Source organism: Procambarus clarkii, chromosome 5, assembly GCF_040958095.1.
Source record: "Procambarus clarkii isolate CNS0578487 chromosome 5, FALCON_Pclarkii_2.0, whole genome shotgun sequence".
Taxonomy (NCBI): Eukaryota; Metazoa; Arthropoda; class Malacostraca; order Decapoda; family Cambaridae; genus Procambarus; species Procambarus clarkii.
In genome coordinates this window covers 4,533,990-4,551,135 of record NC_091154.1, presented here as the reverse complement: position 1 = coordinate 4,551,135, position 17,146 = coordinate 4,533,990, and the positions used below count along the sequence as shown (strand labels likewise).

Here is a 17,146-nt window from a genome sequence, read left to right as displayed (position 1 = left end):
GTCATTAATGTTTTTCCTGCCCGAAACGCTTTGCGTAATAGTGGCTTTAGGCATTGTATGTACTAGCTCTATCTATAAAGCCAACAAACTTTGTAAAATCTCTTTATGTATGTACCTTACCTAAATAAAAAGTATTATTAGTATAGTATTATTAATATTAGCGACTCATGGTCCTAAAGGAACTGTCTGCCACTATAATTATTATTTATTATAACTTTACAAAAACTATTCACACAAGAAAATTATCTACAAAATCTAAAATTTTATTACAAACTCATCTTAATTTTCTTGTAAATATTTAAACAAAAATTATATTTAATATTAATATTTTTTTAATTCTTTTACGAATTCTGCAGAACGGGTTGTTCGTGGCGGCGGCGGCGGCTCCATATCGCGACTTCTGATTGGTCGGCGAGACAAAGCCGCGCGCTGATTGGCTGGCGGCGAGGCTGCGGCCAGGACCCGTGAGCGGCCATGTTGGTGTCAACGTTTGTAAACAAACCCCCGGAGAGGCAGGTGGGTGGACGGTCTCCTCGCTCTTTTACCTATGTTTTGCTGCTTGATTCAGGGGTGTCGGGGCGGGATACGAACCCGGGCGGGGGTTTCCGCCTCGCCACAGCCTCTCGCTGCCCACCGTCGCGGGATATAACCATAAAACTGGTGAAGACCCCGTGGTTCACGCCGACTCCTCCACCCTAGTGCATGTAACTCGTATGTAACTAACCAAGCCGGGGGCTAACCAATGGTAACATGACCTAACCAAAGGATACCTTACATGACCAAAGCCAGTCTAGCACAACCAAAGTCAGCCTGGCATAACCAAAATCAAGGTAGCATTACCAAAGCCAAGAGGCTATAACCAATGGATGTTATTGCCAGTCTGGCCACGGAAGGTCTTTAGTGGCATCTCGTTATATGTGCCTCTTGTCATGGAGGTTGAAGTGCTTGTGATGTATGTCAAAGTGCTTTTCATGGACGGTATCTGTGCTTGGGGCTCAACCACTGCAAACTACCTCAAGCCCATCATCACCCAGTGAAAATCTGTTGTCAGAACTATAACTAACTCTGTCTCCGGACAACACACAGCCCCACTGTATAAGTCCCTTAACATGCTAAACATACACTCATGCCACACATTCTCTTATGCTATTTACATGTACAAAACCTTATTCCTAAATATGCTAGTCTTGATCTGAAGCTTTTGCTTATCAGGTGTAATAGAACCCATGAGCACCACACCAGAAGTACATATATCTTTGATATTCCCAAAGTCAAATTAAATCTATGTAAATAAATGGGCCCAGTCTATGGAACTCACTCTCTAATGAATTAAACAATTGTCCAACCTTTACTTTATTCAAAAGTAAACCCAAAAAGTACCTAATTTCCTCCTCATAGTTTCCTACTTTGTGCTTCAAACTCCCACTGTATCTTGTACTACCCACTCCCCCAGTATTAGTACTTAAGACAAACATCTCCACCACTGTAATAATCCTCATCTATTTAATGAACAAATCCATCAATTTATATTGTAGTTATATGTTGATATAAACCCTCGCTACAATGTACCTCTTCATCTCACCTAATATGTTACATTAAGGACCTGCCTGAAACACTCTAAGTGTTAGTGCCTTTGCTTCACTGTACAAATACAAGTCTTATGTAATCTCACCAACCCATTGTACCTTCTTGTGAATAAATTATTATTATTATTACTGTATTATTATAATTATTATTATTATATTATTATTATAATTATTATCATTATTATTATTATTATTATTATGTTGAAGTGCATCTTATATATTTCAAAGTGCTTCTCATGGATGCTGAAGTGCATCTTTGATGTCAAAATATGAGATCAGGTGAAGTTTTTTTCATTACAAATACAAACTTAAGGTAAACTAATATTTCAACACAAAAAAGTATGCACATAATAGATTACGTTTCTATTAATATTTCACCCGTGGTGCTAACACTTGGCTGATATTGTATGTATATTCTATATTGATGGCGGCAAAGGGTCACGTGGTATATTATTAAGCCTCAGTGATGGTGTGTCTTTGGATATAAGGAACATGTGCCCACATATGCGGGACTCATAAACAGTTTGTCATTTAAAAACGAGTGTGTTGCTTGTATGTGGTATGGGAGGGGGGTGTGGCCTAATAAAGAAAAAATGCAGCAGTTGCTAACTCAAAACTTTATTTGTCTTAGATTTGAAGCTTTTGAGAGTAAAACATATTTAGATTACCTTAACCATATAGAACTCTTCTTTTACAGATTCCTGTAAAGCTTGCCGGAAGAGCTTGAAGACACTACTACAAGAGTGCTTGCTGGAAGACCAGGATAACACTGCACTAGGAGAGTCCTCGCTGGAAGAGCGTGAGGATATTGTAGGACAAGTGTTTGCTGAAGGAGTGTAAGGATACTACACAATGAGTGCTTGCTGGAGCAGTGTAAGGATACTGTACTACGAGTGCTTGCCAGAGGCGTGTGGGGATACTGTCAGTGTCCGTGCCCCACGTGCATCACCACGTGTCATTCGTGTGTTTGTGGATCACTAGGGACTACGGCACTCCATCTCGGACAGGAAGCTCTCATGTACCGGAGGTCACGCAGTGCCTGTTTTTGTTTCCCGAAGCATTACATGGATCTTTTGGTTGACAGAAGATACTGGACAGTAGAGGGGAAGTCCTCAATGTGATGAAGGCTCCCGTGAAACTCGTTTAATTTTTCAAATATCTGATGACTGTGGTTGCTACGAGAGGTGGCAGGGGCATCCCACATGAGCTTAAAGAAAGTGGCTTTAAATATTATCACTGGCTTTTATTATGGTGACTTATTGCTGCTTGCTATAAAAAATTTATATGTTCTCCATCTTTGGTGTATTGTGATGATAATGAGTAATTGAAGATGAATGCAAAAGTTGAAATAATTCTTTAAATTTTATCCAGTATAGTACTGTACTTTGGTTATATTATGTCAAATTGATTGTTTTGTATAAAACATTTTTGTTGTCGAGATGAATAACCGAGGCAGAGAGGATGTGGAGTACCACCAGGTGTTGGCCAGTGTCTCTTGTCACGACAGCCCCGTCTCTATGTTCAAGCAGAGAAATGACAGCGGTTCGTCTCTTGTTTCCGAGTCTGGCATGGTTGCCAGTCTAACCGTGGTTACCGATGACTGTTCCATCGGTGGGGACGTCACAAATGAGATAGTCATCACAGCAGATGACAGTCTCACCATTTCCTCTGATGGAGACTTAACTCCCATTAAACAGGTAGACAGTGGAAGTAACACAGACAGTCTACAGAGCTCAGAAGCAGACAGGACCTTGGAGGGCCAGATCATGTTCCTACACCAGCAAGAGCAACAGCAGCAACAGTTGCATCGTCAGTCACACCAGCAGCATGTCCAAGGAACAACACAGCAGCAGGTCTTGATGGTGCAGCAGTCTCAGCAGTTACAGCAGTCAACACAGCACCAGGTCCTGACAGCCAGCACCCCACAGCAGCAGTCGTTGCAGCGAGCTCGCGGCCAGTCGGGCGAGGTGGCCATTAGACCTAATATTAGTGAGATTGTTTCTACAGCTCTGACGACAGTTACTGCCAGTAGCCCTTCTTCGGTTCCTCTCTCGAATACAATCTCAAATGGAACTGTACGTATAAATAATATGTCGGTCAATCTATTGGCAACCCCAACTACCGTGAACACGACAGTCGAGCAACCAAACAATGGACCATGCATGTGCTTTGTGTGTGGCCGCCACTTGTCGGATCCCACCGAGAGATTTTATTACTTGAAAACACAAAAGTTGTTCAATACTCAGGTGACGCTTCTGGAGTTGTTAAGTGATGTGCTAAACCAGATGGTCGTCACCAACACGTGTGCTGTTGACCTGTGCTCCAGGTGTTCAGAGCTCGTCAATGAGACAGACAGTGCATATACTCACTTGAATCGTCTAAAAAAGCAAATTAATGGACTGTTTAACAACAATCAGCGGCCCAAGTTAACATTTCAAGTTTTGCCCAAGCCAAATAATCTTAACACAGCAGGGACAAGCCCAATACCCAGATTATATCAGCCACCAGACCTAAATTTAGATGACTTGGCAGCCACGCGTCCGCGCCGGGGGAGGCAGGGTCGTAAAACGGCTAAAAGGACGGAGGACTTGGGCATGGAATCAAAAATCAATATTATTTCAATCAAGAAGAAGGGAGGCAGACCACGTAAACCTTTTGCTTGTCATATATGCAAGCGAAAGTTTTTGACAAAGGATACTGTGTCTAGTCACATGGTGAAGGAACACGACGTCAACCCCGTTGGTCTAGCCAAACCTATACTGGGATCCCGGGGCTCTCCAGAGTCTGTGAATGGCATACTTGATGAACGGAGAATTGGTACAACCAGTGCAGAGATGCAGCAAGTTAAATTGGAACAGGATGACATGAAAGACAAAATTCCACTAATTTCTATAAAGAGCAGTCCAGTGAAGATTGAAACCTTTCCTATGAATCATTTGGGTTCTGTCACAACAATTAATTCCACTGGACGGGCAATTAAGCCATCTCTTGTTCCCATAGCTCCCAAGGTGGGCACTGATGCGGCATCTCAGCTCCTAGCATCCATGCGTCCAATTCAACCTAAACCACAGACAATGATACAGACGGCTCCAGATGGCTCAATGGTGTTGCTGATGAACCCCACTGTCGTGGATTCATCTCCGACCGTTATTAAAGTAACTCCTGGATATATGAGCCTCAAACCTGGTCCCTATGCATGCGACAGGTGTAACAAAACCTTCCTCGACGAAAAGAGCCGCAGGATGCATCGCATTGCTGCTCATAACTGGAGAAAGAGGAAGAGAGATGAAGAGGACGACGAGGAAGATGACGGAGGGGAGAAGCGAGACGGCCACGAAAAGTTGTGGCACTGCCGTTTGTGTGAAGCTTCCTTTACCAAGAAAAAGACTTTGGCAGAGCACCGTAAGGCTGCTCACTCTCGAATTGGAGACAATGGGAATGGCACTGACTCCAGAAAAGATCGCATTCACTCTTGTGACCAGTGTGACCAAATGTTTGGCTACAAGTATGAGCTGGAGCGCCACAAGGAGACACACGTTCCTTATACTCAGATGGGTCCTCACGAGTTTGTGTGTTGCGTGTGTGGGCTGAAAGTGGCAAGTAAGGCTGCACTGAAGATTCATCTGCATCGCTTCCATAGCAAATATGAGGAGACGAAGGACTTCTTGTGCTCTGAATGCGGCTATATGGCTTCTACTAAGAAGGCCTTTACCGATCACCAACGCATTCACAGTGATGATCCTGGCCCAAAGGTCCGTTGCACGGTGTGTCAGAAAGAAATGTTGGCATCATCGTACAAGATCCACATGCTGAGAATGCACGGTGAAGCCAAACATCCGTGTGAAACATGTGGCCAGAGATTTACGGTGAGATCAGACCTCATGCGGCACTTGAACACTGTTCACTCCAACCTGCGGCCTTATGACTGTGATTTGTGCGGAGAGAAGTTTGCCACCTCTGATGCTTTGCGGTGAGTATTGCTGTTGATGCTGAGAGAAGTTTGCCACCTCTGATGCTTTATGGTGAGTATTCCTGTCATTGCTGAGAGACATTTGCCACCTCTGATGCTGTATGGTGAGTATTGCTGTCAATGCGGAGAGAAGTTTACCACCACTGATGTTGTACGGTGAGTATTGTTGTTGATGTAGAGAAGTGTGACACCTCTGATACTTTAAGGTGAGTATGTTTACGTTACAATGTTTCAGATTTACTCTGCACAAGGATTGGTTCTTGACTTGGCCTCATGATTGGCAGTCATCCATCTGGTGCCTCCAGCTGGCTGATTGCTGGTGTTTTCATTATGTAAGTCTTAATAATGATGTTTTTATTAATGCTAAAATTGCTGCTATATTTCATAGGGTATTACCTCCCCCTCCCCCTCCATGTGTGTTAAAAGATTATCTTAGAAACAATAGAAAGTTAGTAGCACTAACCCACAATTTGGCTGATTTATTTAAGTACTGTATTGAAAGATTGTCATATTCACAGGCTTCAAAACATCATCTGCTTCATACTGTAAGACTTTGGTGAAAATACTTGAAGGAAATTACACACAGAGATCACACTAACGTGATGCATCAAATGAACAAATCCACAAGGGCTGGTTTGTGCCTCGGAGAGGCTACGGGATCCAGTAAGTTCAGTAGAACTTCGGTTTCAACCCTTTTAACCCTGTCGTAGCTCAGTCGATTGAGGCAGTGTCTGGGATGCTCCCGGACGCAGGTTCGAATCCTCGTCACGGCTCTTGTGGATATGTTCACTTGAAGGAAATGTTATCGGTCTTTGGCCTCCTAAGAACGATGTCTTCAAATTGGATATAAAATCTTAAATTCATGGTGGAAACTATGGAAGGAAGGGAAGGGACAGGAACTATCAGGGGAAAGCACCAATTCATAATGACTATTTAACACTTGGCAGGGATCAGGATAAGGATTAGGGATGGGACAGTGGGGAAGGAATGGAGACATTGAACTATAAACGTATACCATAATCAAGTCTGTAGATGCAATGTCTACTGAGATTTTAACCAAATACCTGTACAGTATCTAATTGAGCCAAGTTGACCTGGCTCCTTGGTTAGTGCTTGATTGAGGTGTAAGTTTTCATTGTGTACTGCTGGCTGATAGGAGCTGCACACTGATGCTCCAACTGTTGCTGTTCTGCTGTGTACTGCTATTGTCTTACACTGTGGCCCTCCAGTATTTATCATGTACAGTGTATTCATTATTATTTGATACCTCTCATCTCTTTTCTAGAGAATACATTTTCAGAGCTTTAAGACGATCCCAATAATGTAGGTGTTTTATCATGTCTATGCGTGTTCTTTGTATTCTCCTGTTTCAGCAATCTCTCCTATTCTGAAAGGGAAAGTGAGAATCGAACAGAACTCAAGGTGGGACAGCACCAGTGATTTGAATAGTATGAGCATTGCGATGGAATCCCTGGATTTGAAGATTCTCGTAAACCATCCTATAATTTTTCTACCTGATGCTATATTTGCTTGGTTATGCTCCCTAAATGTTAAGTCGTCAGACATCATTATTCCCAGATCCTTTACATGTTGCTTTCCTTATGTGTGCAGATTTGATTGTGTTTTGTACCCTGTATTATGTTTAAGGTCTTCATTTTCCCCCATATCTAAGCACCTGGAATTTATCACTGTTAAACGTCATGTTATTTTCTGCTGCCCAATCGTTTTATTAATATCGCCATATAGTTTTTCAATGATTTCTACAGAAGTAATTTTCATTCTGATTTTTATGCCATCTGCCAAAGATGGCACGAAGCTGTGACTTGTATATTTTTTCCTGGATGTTGTCCTTAATTCTGTCCATGATAGATCTCAGGGTCTGCTCCCCACCTTGCCGACATGTTTGGTATATTTCTGCCTGGCAGATGTAGTCCTTGGCTCAGGTTGTGATATATCTTGGGGTCTGTTCCTGCCTTGAGGTTAGCCCTGTTCTATCTTGAGGTTATCTTGAGATGATTTCGGGGCTTTTTAGTGTCCCCGCGGCCTGGTCCTCGACCAGGCCTCCACCCCCAGGAAGCAGCCCGTGACAGCTGACTAACACCCAGGTACCTATTTTACTGCTGGGTAACAGGGGCATAGGGTGAAAGAAACTCTGCCCAGTGTTTCTTGCCGGCGCCTGGGATCGAACCCAGGACCACAGGATTACAAGTCCAGCGTGCTGTCCGCTCGGCCGACCGGCTCCCGGCTCCTTGCTGACATGTCTGGTATAGTTCTGCCTTGGAGATGTTTACTGTGTTATCTTGAGGTTATCTTGAGATGATTTCGGGGCTTTAGTGTCCCCGCGGTCCGGTCCTCGACCAGGCCTCCACCCCCAGGAAGCAGCCCGTGACAGCTGACTAACTCCCAGGTACCTATTTTACTGCTAGGTAACAGGGGCATTGGGTAAAAGAAACTCTGCCCATTGTTTCTCGCCGGCGCTCGGGATCGAACCCGGGACCACAGGATCATAAGTCCAGCGTGCTGTCCTCTCGGCCGACCGGCTTCCTGGGTGCATTGTTGTTGCATTCACTTGTATGTTGGGTGCATTCACAGTTTACTTTTCTTGATATAGCACCTTCGGTGTTGCTGTTGTCTGCATCCTTTTGTGAGTCTTTGTGACAAAGTTATTACCAGTTCACTTGTCTAAGTGTAGCACCTTCTTTAGTATTGGTGTCTGGAGCTTCATACAAGTCTTTGTGACGTCCTCATTCCCAGTTTACTTTTTTTGGTGTAGCATTGTTGCCTGCAGCGGTGAGATGACACTGCCAGCTGGCCAGGAGGTGTGGTTCTGTGGCTGCTGGACTGGTTCACTCTGCCAGCTGGCCAGGAGGTGTGGTTCTGTGGGTGCTGGACTGGTTCACACTGCCAGCTGGCCAGGAGGTATGGTTCTGTGGCTGCTGGACTGGTTCACTCTGCCAGCTGGCCAGGAGGTATGGTTCTGTGGGTGCTGGACTGGTTCACTCTGCCAGCTGGCCAGGAGGTATGGTTCTGTGGGTGCTGGACTGGTTCACACTGCCAGCTGGCCAGGAGGTATGGTTCTGTGGCTGCTGGACTGGTTCACTCTGCCAGCTGGCCAGGAGGTGTGGTTCTGTGGGTGCTGGACTGGTTCACACTGCCAGCTGGCCAGGAGGTATGGTTCTCTGGGTGCTGGACTGGTTCACTCTGCCAGCTGGCCAGGAGGTATGGTTCTGTGGGTGCTGGACTGGTTCACTCTGCCAACTGGCCAGGAGGTATGGTTCTGTGGGTGCTGGACTGGTTCACACTGCCAGCTGGCCAGGAGGTATGGTTCTGTGGCTGCTGGACTGGTTCCCTCTGCCAGCTGGCCAGGAGGTGTGGTTCTGTGGGTGCTGGACTGGTTCACTCTGCCAGCTGGCCAGGAGGTGTGGTTCTCTGGGTGCTGGACTGGTTCACTCTGCCAGCTGGCCAGGAGGTGTGGTTCTGTGGGTGCTGGACTGGTTCACTCTGCCAGCTGGCCAGGAGGTGTGGTTCTCTGGGTGCTGGACTGGTTCACTCTGCCAGCTGGCCAGGAGGTATGGTTCTGTGGGTGCTGGACTGTTTCACTCTGCCAGCTGGCCAGGAGGTATGGTTCTGTGGGTGCTGGACTGGTTCACACTGCCAGCTGGCCAGGAGGTATGGTTCTGTGGCTGCTGGACTGGTTCACTCTGCCAGCTGGCCAGGAGGTATGGTTCTGTGGGTGCTGGAATGGTTTATCTTTTAGGTCAATGGACAGAAGTCGTGGGTTCTCTGGTACAGTGCCTCTAATGGTTAGGGTTTATTTGTAATACAAGGTCTTTACATTCCTCTGTACGTAAGTGTGGTTCTAACTAAAGTGGCCGGAAAGTGAGGGGCATCCCTTCCCAGGGCTCCATCCCAGAAGCCTGACAGCTGAGTGGACAGCGCTTTGGATTCGTAGTCCTGAGGTTCCGGGTTCGATCTCCCGGTGGAGGCAGAAACAAATGGGCAGAGTTTCCTTCACCCTGATGCCCCCATTACCTAGCAGTAAATAGGTACCTGGGAATTAGACAGCTGCTACGGGCTGCTTCCTGGGGGTGTTTAACAAAAAGGAGGCCTGGTTGAGGACCGGGCCGCCGGGACACATAGCCCCAAAATCATCTCAAGATCCCACGTCACCATCTGTTTGTACAGTAGCATTGCCATTTAGATCTGTCGGTGTAGTTAGGTTTTTGTCATTAGAAGTTTTAGAATGATGCTTGGTGATTTTTAACTGGTCAGTTAATGTGTGTGGAGGACCTCAGATTGTCTTGAGACAAGCTCTCCACTAGGGTCCATGCCCCTTAGAAGGGGGCACAAGACAGTTTAAAAGGTACTGTTCTTGTCTTCTGGCATATAAGTCACCGAGAGCCTGGTGTGAGGTGTGTAGCGTGTGAAGGTACACAGCGTAACAATAAGTCACCGAGAGCCTGGTGTGAGGTGTGTAGCGTGTGAAGGTACAGAGCGTAACACAACTAATGTAGTGATGCTCAGAAAAAGACTTTTTAATTTTTCTTTTTGACTTTTTTATGAATGTAATTTTTCATGTATAACAGTTTTTGTAATGTATGGTCAGTGTTTTTTCTGCCAAAAGTCGAGTAATTCTTTTAGTTCTTTACTTAATGTGTAATAAGAAAAATCCTTTGGCTATTTAAGGATGACTGGGCCAGTGGGTGGGGGACAAACAGGTAGACCTCACCTGCCTGTAGGCAAAGTTAGGTAGGCTCACATCTCTACAAAGGTAAGTACAATTACTTATTATTGTTTACATGTAAAACACATTACAGGTATTTTGATCACATGCTTCTCTCTTAAAATACAATACTGTACTTATAACAGAGATTGTATCCAAATTTACGTATGCTCACATGTGGTGAGCCGGGGGCTTACCACATGTGAGCCGAGGGCTTACCACATGTGTGGAGGCAAGATGGATCAGGGAAGTGAGGATCAGTTATCCAGGAGTCAGTTACGATTAATCCGGGCCAGGGATTACAGTACCTGGCCCTGATTAATCCTAGGCTAACCTTGCTTGACGCTATCCAGTGATCCCTCATGTGGTTGCCAGGTTGCAATTCTATTGACCATGTCATGGTACAGTTGACTAGAGCGCGTCTTGGAACACCCAGCACATAAGTTCGAACCCTCATCAAGGCTCCTGTGGATTAGGTGATCCCTCATCTGTTATGTTATATAAACTCCTCTCTGCCTATTTATCAGATCTCTGAATAACTGGTATAAATTAACCGATTCACAATCCGCTCTTGTGTTTACCGTTTTCCCAGTCTATTATGGTCGGCCTTTGCTAGCTTGAATGGTAATGCATGAAGTGTTGTTTGTAGCCCATTTCAGGTCAAGGATAGGTCAGACCTGCGTCCTGTTACCAGGATTGAATTTCCAGTTAAAGCTATGAGGACTTGTTGGTATCATCTTCCCAGGGGTATACAGTATTTACACATTTAAATATCGAGTTTGCATTATGTGGATCAAGGCTGGTGGCCTGGTACTATGTTAGGCATCGGACTGATTCGGTGCAGAATGTGTGTGTCTCTCACGACACATCTCATAAAATGCTTTGGATATAGAATTACACATGTTTTCCTCTGCGAACACACAGGTATCACCGCAATAAGACACACTCGACGGTGCTGCACTACTGTGAGTACTGCAACAAGAGTTATAAGTGGAAAGGAGAATTACGGACACACATACAACGCAACCACATGGAGCACAAGGAACGATTCCAGTGCTCTCGCTGTTCACGCAACTATGCAGACCGTCGCAAACTCCGACACCACATGCTGACCAAGCACAGCATACCAAGAGAGATGACGTACTTCAAGAGTTATGAGGTACGTGAAATATTCCGTCATTCAAGAATTGTCAGGTCTGAATCACTATCATCATGTTCACATCCTCTTCATTATCATATATGATATTTGGATATTTATCATCACCACAGCAAGGTGATCTCTGGGTGGTCTCCTAATATTTTGGTTGCTCCCTTATACTTTGGTTAGTCCCCTGATTGGGTGGTCCCCTGATTGGGTGGTCCCCTGATACTTTGGTTGGTCCCCCCCTGATAAGCTATGACCACACTGCTCCCCCCCCCCCCAAAAAAAAAAAAAAAATTAAAAAGTGACTTTCAGGAATTTTGAGATGGATGACATATTTTAGCATCATTGGAACATTTACTGTTAGAGTATGGATGACGCATTTTAACATCACGAGAACGCTAACGTGTTAAGATAGATCGTTCTCGGGTAACAAGGTTAAGCACTTGTGCCTTGGCTACCAGAGGTCCTCTTTGTTCCTTCACTCTGGGGCAGAGTACCTGGTGGCCTGGCCTAGGTTCATGTGAGCTGTCATTCTCCTTCTCTTGGCCTCATTACAGTGCTTGGAAAGGAGGCTAGACGACCAGAGAAGCTGTGTCACAGCCACAGGGCTAAGAACTGCATGATTGGTGATGATAAATTGTTGTTGTTTTAGATTCAGCTACTCTGAACAAAAAGTTCCAACTAGTACGGGATATGGTGAGCCCGTAGTGGACTTAACTGGCACAGGAGCCAGGCTGTATGCTCGATGATAAGTCTTTCCTAATTCTTATTCTCAGTCTTTTGATATGTCTCTTTGTTTCAGCAACGTGAGAAGGCACTAGTAACATACAAGGCTGGGGGCGACCAGATCCCCTGCAGTGGATACGAACCGCAGGGAACCCTGCTTCCTCCTGCACTCATACCTATCACACCTCATTCCTCCAGCCACCACATACAGCAACCCGTTGTGACCCACCCGCAGGAGGTGATTCAGTCGCAGCCATCCATCGTCACCATACCTGTCTACCACCAACACCAGCATCACCCGCAGCAGAATCTCCAGCATCATGAAGGCATTATCGCATCTCAGCAACATCAGCAACTTCATCACCAAACTGGACATCACACCCTTCACCCTGCATCACATCAGCAGCAGCAGCAGCAGCATCACATGTCAAATGACGTCTACATTGTTCCAGATTTAGCTGTACCTTTACATGAAGAGCAAGTTACCACCTCCTAGAACAAGGCCAAAGGTGTTAAATGTGTTCAAATACATATCTTCACACTGTATTGTGAAATCCCGGTGTTCCCCTAATAAATACACCAACCCACGAAGCGAGCATCACACATCATCTGTATATAATATTGTATTGATTAGTAAATTTAACTAATGAAAAATTTTAGTGTCGAGTCTCGTGGTAACACGCTAAAATATCTTTGATAATGTAGGTAAACTGCGTAGCACATTGTGTCATTACTTTTGAATTGCAGGAGAGAGATCTCTTATAAGTTATGTTTTTGGTAACATAACTCACAAGATTTTTTTGTTTTCTTTTTTCTTAAAAATGGAGTGATGAATATTACTCCATTTTACTTTATTATGAATATTTTTATTTTTGATATTTGGTCACTAATTCTACTGACACCCAAAGTAGTGTAGAAGCCTAATAATTAAATTGAAAACAGACCAATTCATCATACATTTATTGTTTGAAGTATAGGATACCGCCTTCTGCAGTTTCTTACTAACACTGGAAATGTTAGTAAAATGTATGTCGTACTAACACTGGAAATAATCCAACAATTACACATCTATTATGTTACCTGGTAATTTGGCCATAAGTTAACAACACGGTTTACAAACCAGTATTTACCCAGGTTTTTTTTTAATCAGTTTATGTAATTTGTAGATACTATTTTGTCATCTACTTTGTGTTAATATATTTGACATCTCATTAATCTCCTCCCTTGTTAAACATCTTTTAAGCTTTCATAATTTCTCCTCATATGGAAGGTTTCTAATTCATGAGATCAACTTTGTCATCCTTGTATGTACCCTTTTAAGTGAATTAAAGTCTAATCTGGAGTCTGAAATTTAACTGCATAATATAAATGGGGCCTAACAAGATCAAGATGAAGAATAGCAAGTTGTTTTAGTGCTAATGATTCTAGAACTATATCCCAGTATACACCTAACTGGTGCAGGTGAGGAGTCACAATAACGTGGCTAAAGTAAGTTGACCAGACCACACACTAGAAGGTGAAGGGACGACGATGTTTCCGTCCGTCCTGGACCATTCTCAATTCGATTGAGAATGGTCTACCTAACTGGTATTTCAGGGGTCATGCTTCAGCTCCTGGACCTGCCTTCACTTAACTAGGATAGTTGAACTCCTCCTTATCCACTTTTCAGTCCATGAATGAAGTCAGCTTTTACCGATTTATGATTTGTGTGTGACTAGCCTGTGGCCAGAATTTCCTGGTAATTGTTCGAACTTGAGTAAAATGTCATTGAGCAGACTTGCCATATGCCGATCGAGTGACTTACTTCACCCGTCTCAAAGCTGTGGACTCTTCATACCATTCATGTAGAATCGTGACTGGGTATTTTAACTTCATGTCGATTTTCCATGTACAAGATATGTACCGTATTTGCCGACAGAGAGGGCGCATGTTTTTGGTACTCGACCAGTTGAACATACAAGGTACTGTATATTGTACAGTATTTACATGCACATAATCATTTGTTTTTCCTTACAGAACCACTTGAAAATTACTTTAAAAAAATGTATGATGAAACATATTACAAAAAACCCTTGTAAATTATGGGCATCTTGTATGCCGACAAATACGGTAATTGTACGAGACACGTGCTTGTATAAGATGTACACAAGTGCTTGTACAAGGAGCATACACATGCTTGTATAAGCATATGTACAAGTGCTTGTACAAGGAGTGTACACATGCTTGTACAAGATGTGGACATGTACTTCTACGAGACATGAACATGCATGTGTTTGGAAGAGACATGGACACTTGCTCGTACAAGACATGGATACGTGCTTGTGCAAGACATAAAATTTAGTGAAAAACATTGTATGAAGATATACAACAATGACAAGTGGGTAGTGGATCCAGTGGCATTTTTTTCTATTTTATATGAGACTGGCATAATACCGAAGGTTATAATGTCAAATAAACTTGTGATACACCAAGCTAGTGATCTCAGGATATCCCAAGCTACTGATACTGGGACACCCAAGGCTTTACAAGAATAGACTATGTTCCAGGGATATTTTTGTTATAAATGTTTTCAGTCGATGCATCTTTTCGTGGAATCAACAAATTGCGTGAATTGTCCAGCATTCAATACCGGTCCAAGATAATGTTGGCAGGGCCATACGTGTCATTTATAAGAGGATTGGATATCAAACTTAGACATTAATAATAGGTATGAACTTTGTTTAAATAAATTTTCCCAAAATTTGAACCATAATTCATACTTTGTTCCACCTTCAGAAGACAAAACAACTATACATACATACACATCCTTACTAACCATACATACATTATTATCACTGTTATCCATTTACATTACAGTAGGTGGAGGCATTGGCTCAGAGAAAAAAAAAAGAGCACAAGTATATTGACAGAAATGCTATGGATATATTATAAAAATCATATACATGTATCACTGGCATCATAGGAAAATAAACACTTCATTATTCTTGTTATTTTATTACTGGCATTGTTAGTAAACATGAATATATAATTTATGCCGTATGATTATCCTTCTCTGTTATCCAGCGGTTAGACCGTGACGTGTTGTGACTCTTCATTGATGATATATTAAATAATATGGGGAGTTAGGAGCAGATGCTGCTCCTTTGATTTGCAGTTTCCTTGGCGACGTGGTAAGACTCTCGCCTGACATTTCGTGAGTGCTTTAGCCTGGGTTTGTATCCCCTGGCCGGGGAGGATTTACTAAGTGTCAGTCCTTATTAACTGTAGCCTCTTCACCCAACAGTAAAATGGTTACCTGGTTGTTAAATGATTTGGCGGGTCATATTCCAGGGACCAATAGGATGAAGAACCTGCCTGAAACACTATGTGTGCTACTGGCTGTACAAGAATGTAAAAATTCTTGTATATATAAATAAAAAACAACAAAAACAAGTTGTAGGTTTGGCCATTTAGTGTGAACTCTAACCTGGCCGGAGGTGGTGGTATTTTGTTATCTAATATGAGCTATATATTTTCTTTTACTTTTTACTAGTTTACTTTTGCAAACAGAGAGGTAGACGGTTGGGACAAGTGAGGTGGTGGAGGCCAAGACCGTCAGTAGTTTCAAAGTGTTATACGACAAAGAGTACTGGGAAGACGGGACACCACGAGCACAGCTCTCATCCTGTAACTACACTTAGGTAATTACTTTGTTAGCAAAGTTAATTTTCTTGGTGCTTGACTAAGCTAACCTCTATTGTATATAAATATGATAATATAAATCCATATATGCTCATATAAATATTTGAAGGAATTGAGAATAAATGATGCGATATACTAATAACGTGCGATATAATCAGGAAAAGGAATTGATCGACGAACTAAAAAGTTTCAAAAGGCCCCCCCCCCCCAGGTGTAGATGGAATTCAGTCCAAAGTTATGAAAGAACTGACAAGAGTGCTGGAGAGGACAACGTTCAGCCAGCTTGTCCTCTCCAGCGTGTTCACGACGTCACTAAAATGATGTACTAAATTACCTGAAGCGAACCTAACCGAGGAACCGCAAATAGAAAAAGGGACATCAGATCAATTTTGCGAACTGCTGTGACTTTTGGTGCCTTTTTTTTATAATTACTTATCTTGACTTTGGGACTTTTTACATCAAAATACGGTGTGTTATTGCTAGAGGACAGGCTGCTTAGGTAAACTTCGTCAGGTTTGCTCCGGTTAAAGAAACACGACGTCTTATAGCTAGACGTTATGATTCATTTTCTAGTACTGACTGTATGTACTGTGTTAAATGTCATAACAGAGTGACTGGAGGAGCATTACAGCAGAATATCTCCACCACACCACAAAACACTCTCGCCACACTAAGTAATGTAGAACACCTCTGCCACACCACACAGCGGACTGATGAAGTAAAGGACCTATATATGGCCTGGTAGAGGAGCCGGTCGGCCGAGCGGACAGCACGCTGGACTTGTGATCCTGTGGTCCCGGGGTCGATCCCGGGCGCCGGCAAGAAACAATGGGCAGTTTCTTTCACCCTATGCCCCTGTTACCTAGCAGTAAAATAGGTACCTGGGTGTTAGTCAGCTGTCACGGGCTGCTTCCTGGGGGTGGAGACCTGGTCGAGGACCGGGCCGCGGGGACACTAAAGCCCCGAAATCATCTCAAGATAACCTATATAGGAGTCAGGATCCACCAGTCATTGAAAGTTGCACAAGTGGGAGCAGCAGTAAAAAGAAAACCCAAACGAACCTTGGACATCGAGGAAGTAAATCGTTATTTACTTCCTCGCTACGCTAATACTCGTAATTATTCGTAGCGATAATCGCTACGCGTACTAGTGGCTGTACAAGAATGTAACAACTCTTGTATATATCTCAAAAATTTAACTGTACAAGTCTGTAGTGCACCTCTAGTTTGGTCAACCTGTCCCATATCAAAACATGGAGACCTTATCTTCAAATGAGCATATCTTTGTTCTGAAGAAAGTGCAACACCGGGCAACAA

General features: G+C 43.5%; 1 protein-coding gene across 2 annotated transcripts; it reads left to right on the top strand.

Moving 5' to 3' along the window:
* The first annotated feature begins 421 nt into the window (after nucleotides 1-421).
* Nucleotides 422-15,177, top strand: LOC123764831 (uncharacterized). 2 transcript variants are annotated; one of them, XM_045753034.2, is made up of 4 exons: nucleotides 422-516; nucleotides 2,284-5,556; nucleotides 11,204-11,438; nucleotides 12,226-13,652. In XM_045753034.2, the coding sequence occupies exons 2-4, from the start codon at nucleotides 3,026-3,028 to the stop codon at nucleotides 12,643-12,645; spliced, it is 3,186 nt and encodes a 1,061-aa protein (XP_045608990.2). In that variant the 5' UTR covers nucleotides 422-516; nucleotides 2,284-3,025; the 3' UTR covers nucleotides 12,646-13,652. The 2 variants fall into 2 exon arrangements, with proteins under 2 accessions (XP_045608990.2, XP_045608984.2); XM_045753028.2 differs by having other exon boundaries at nucleotides 489-711; nucleotides 12,226-15,177.
* Nucleotides 15,178-17,146: the final 1,969 nt, after the last annotated feature.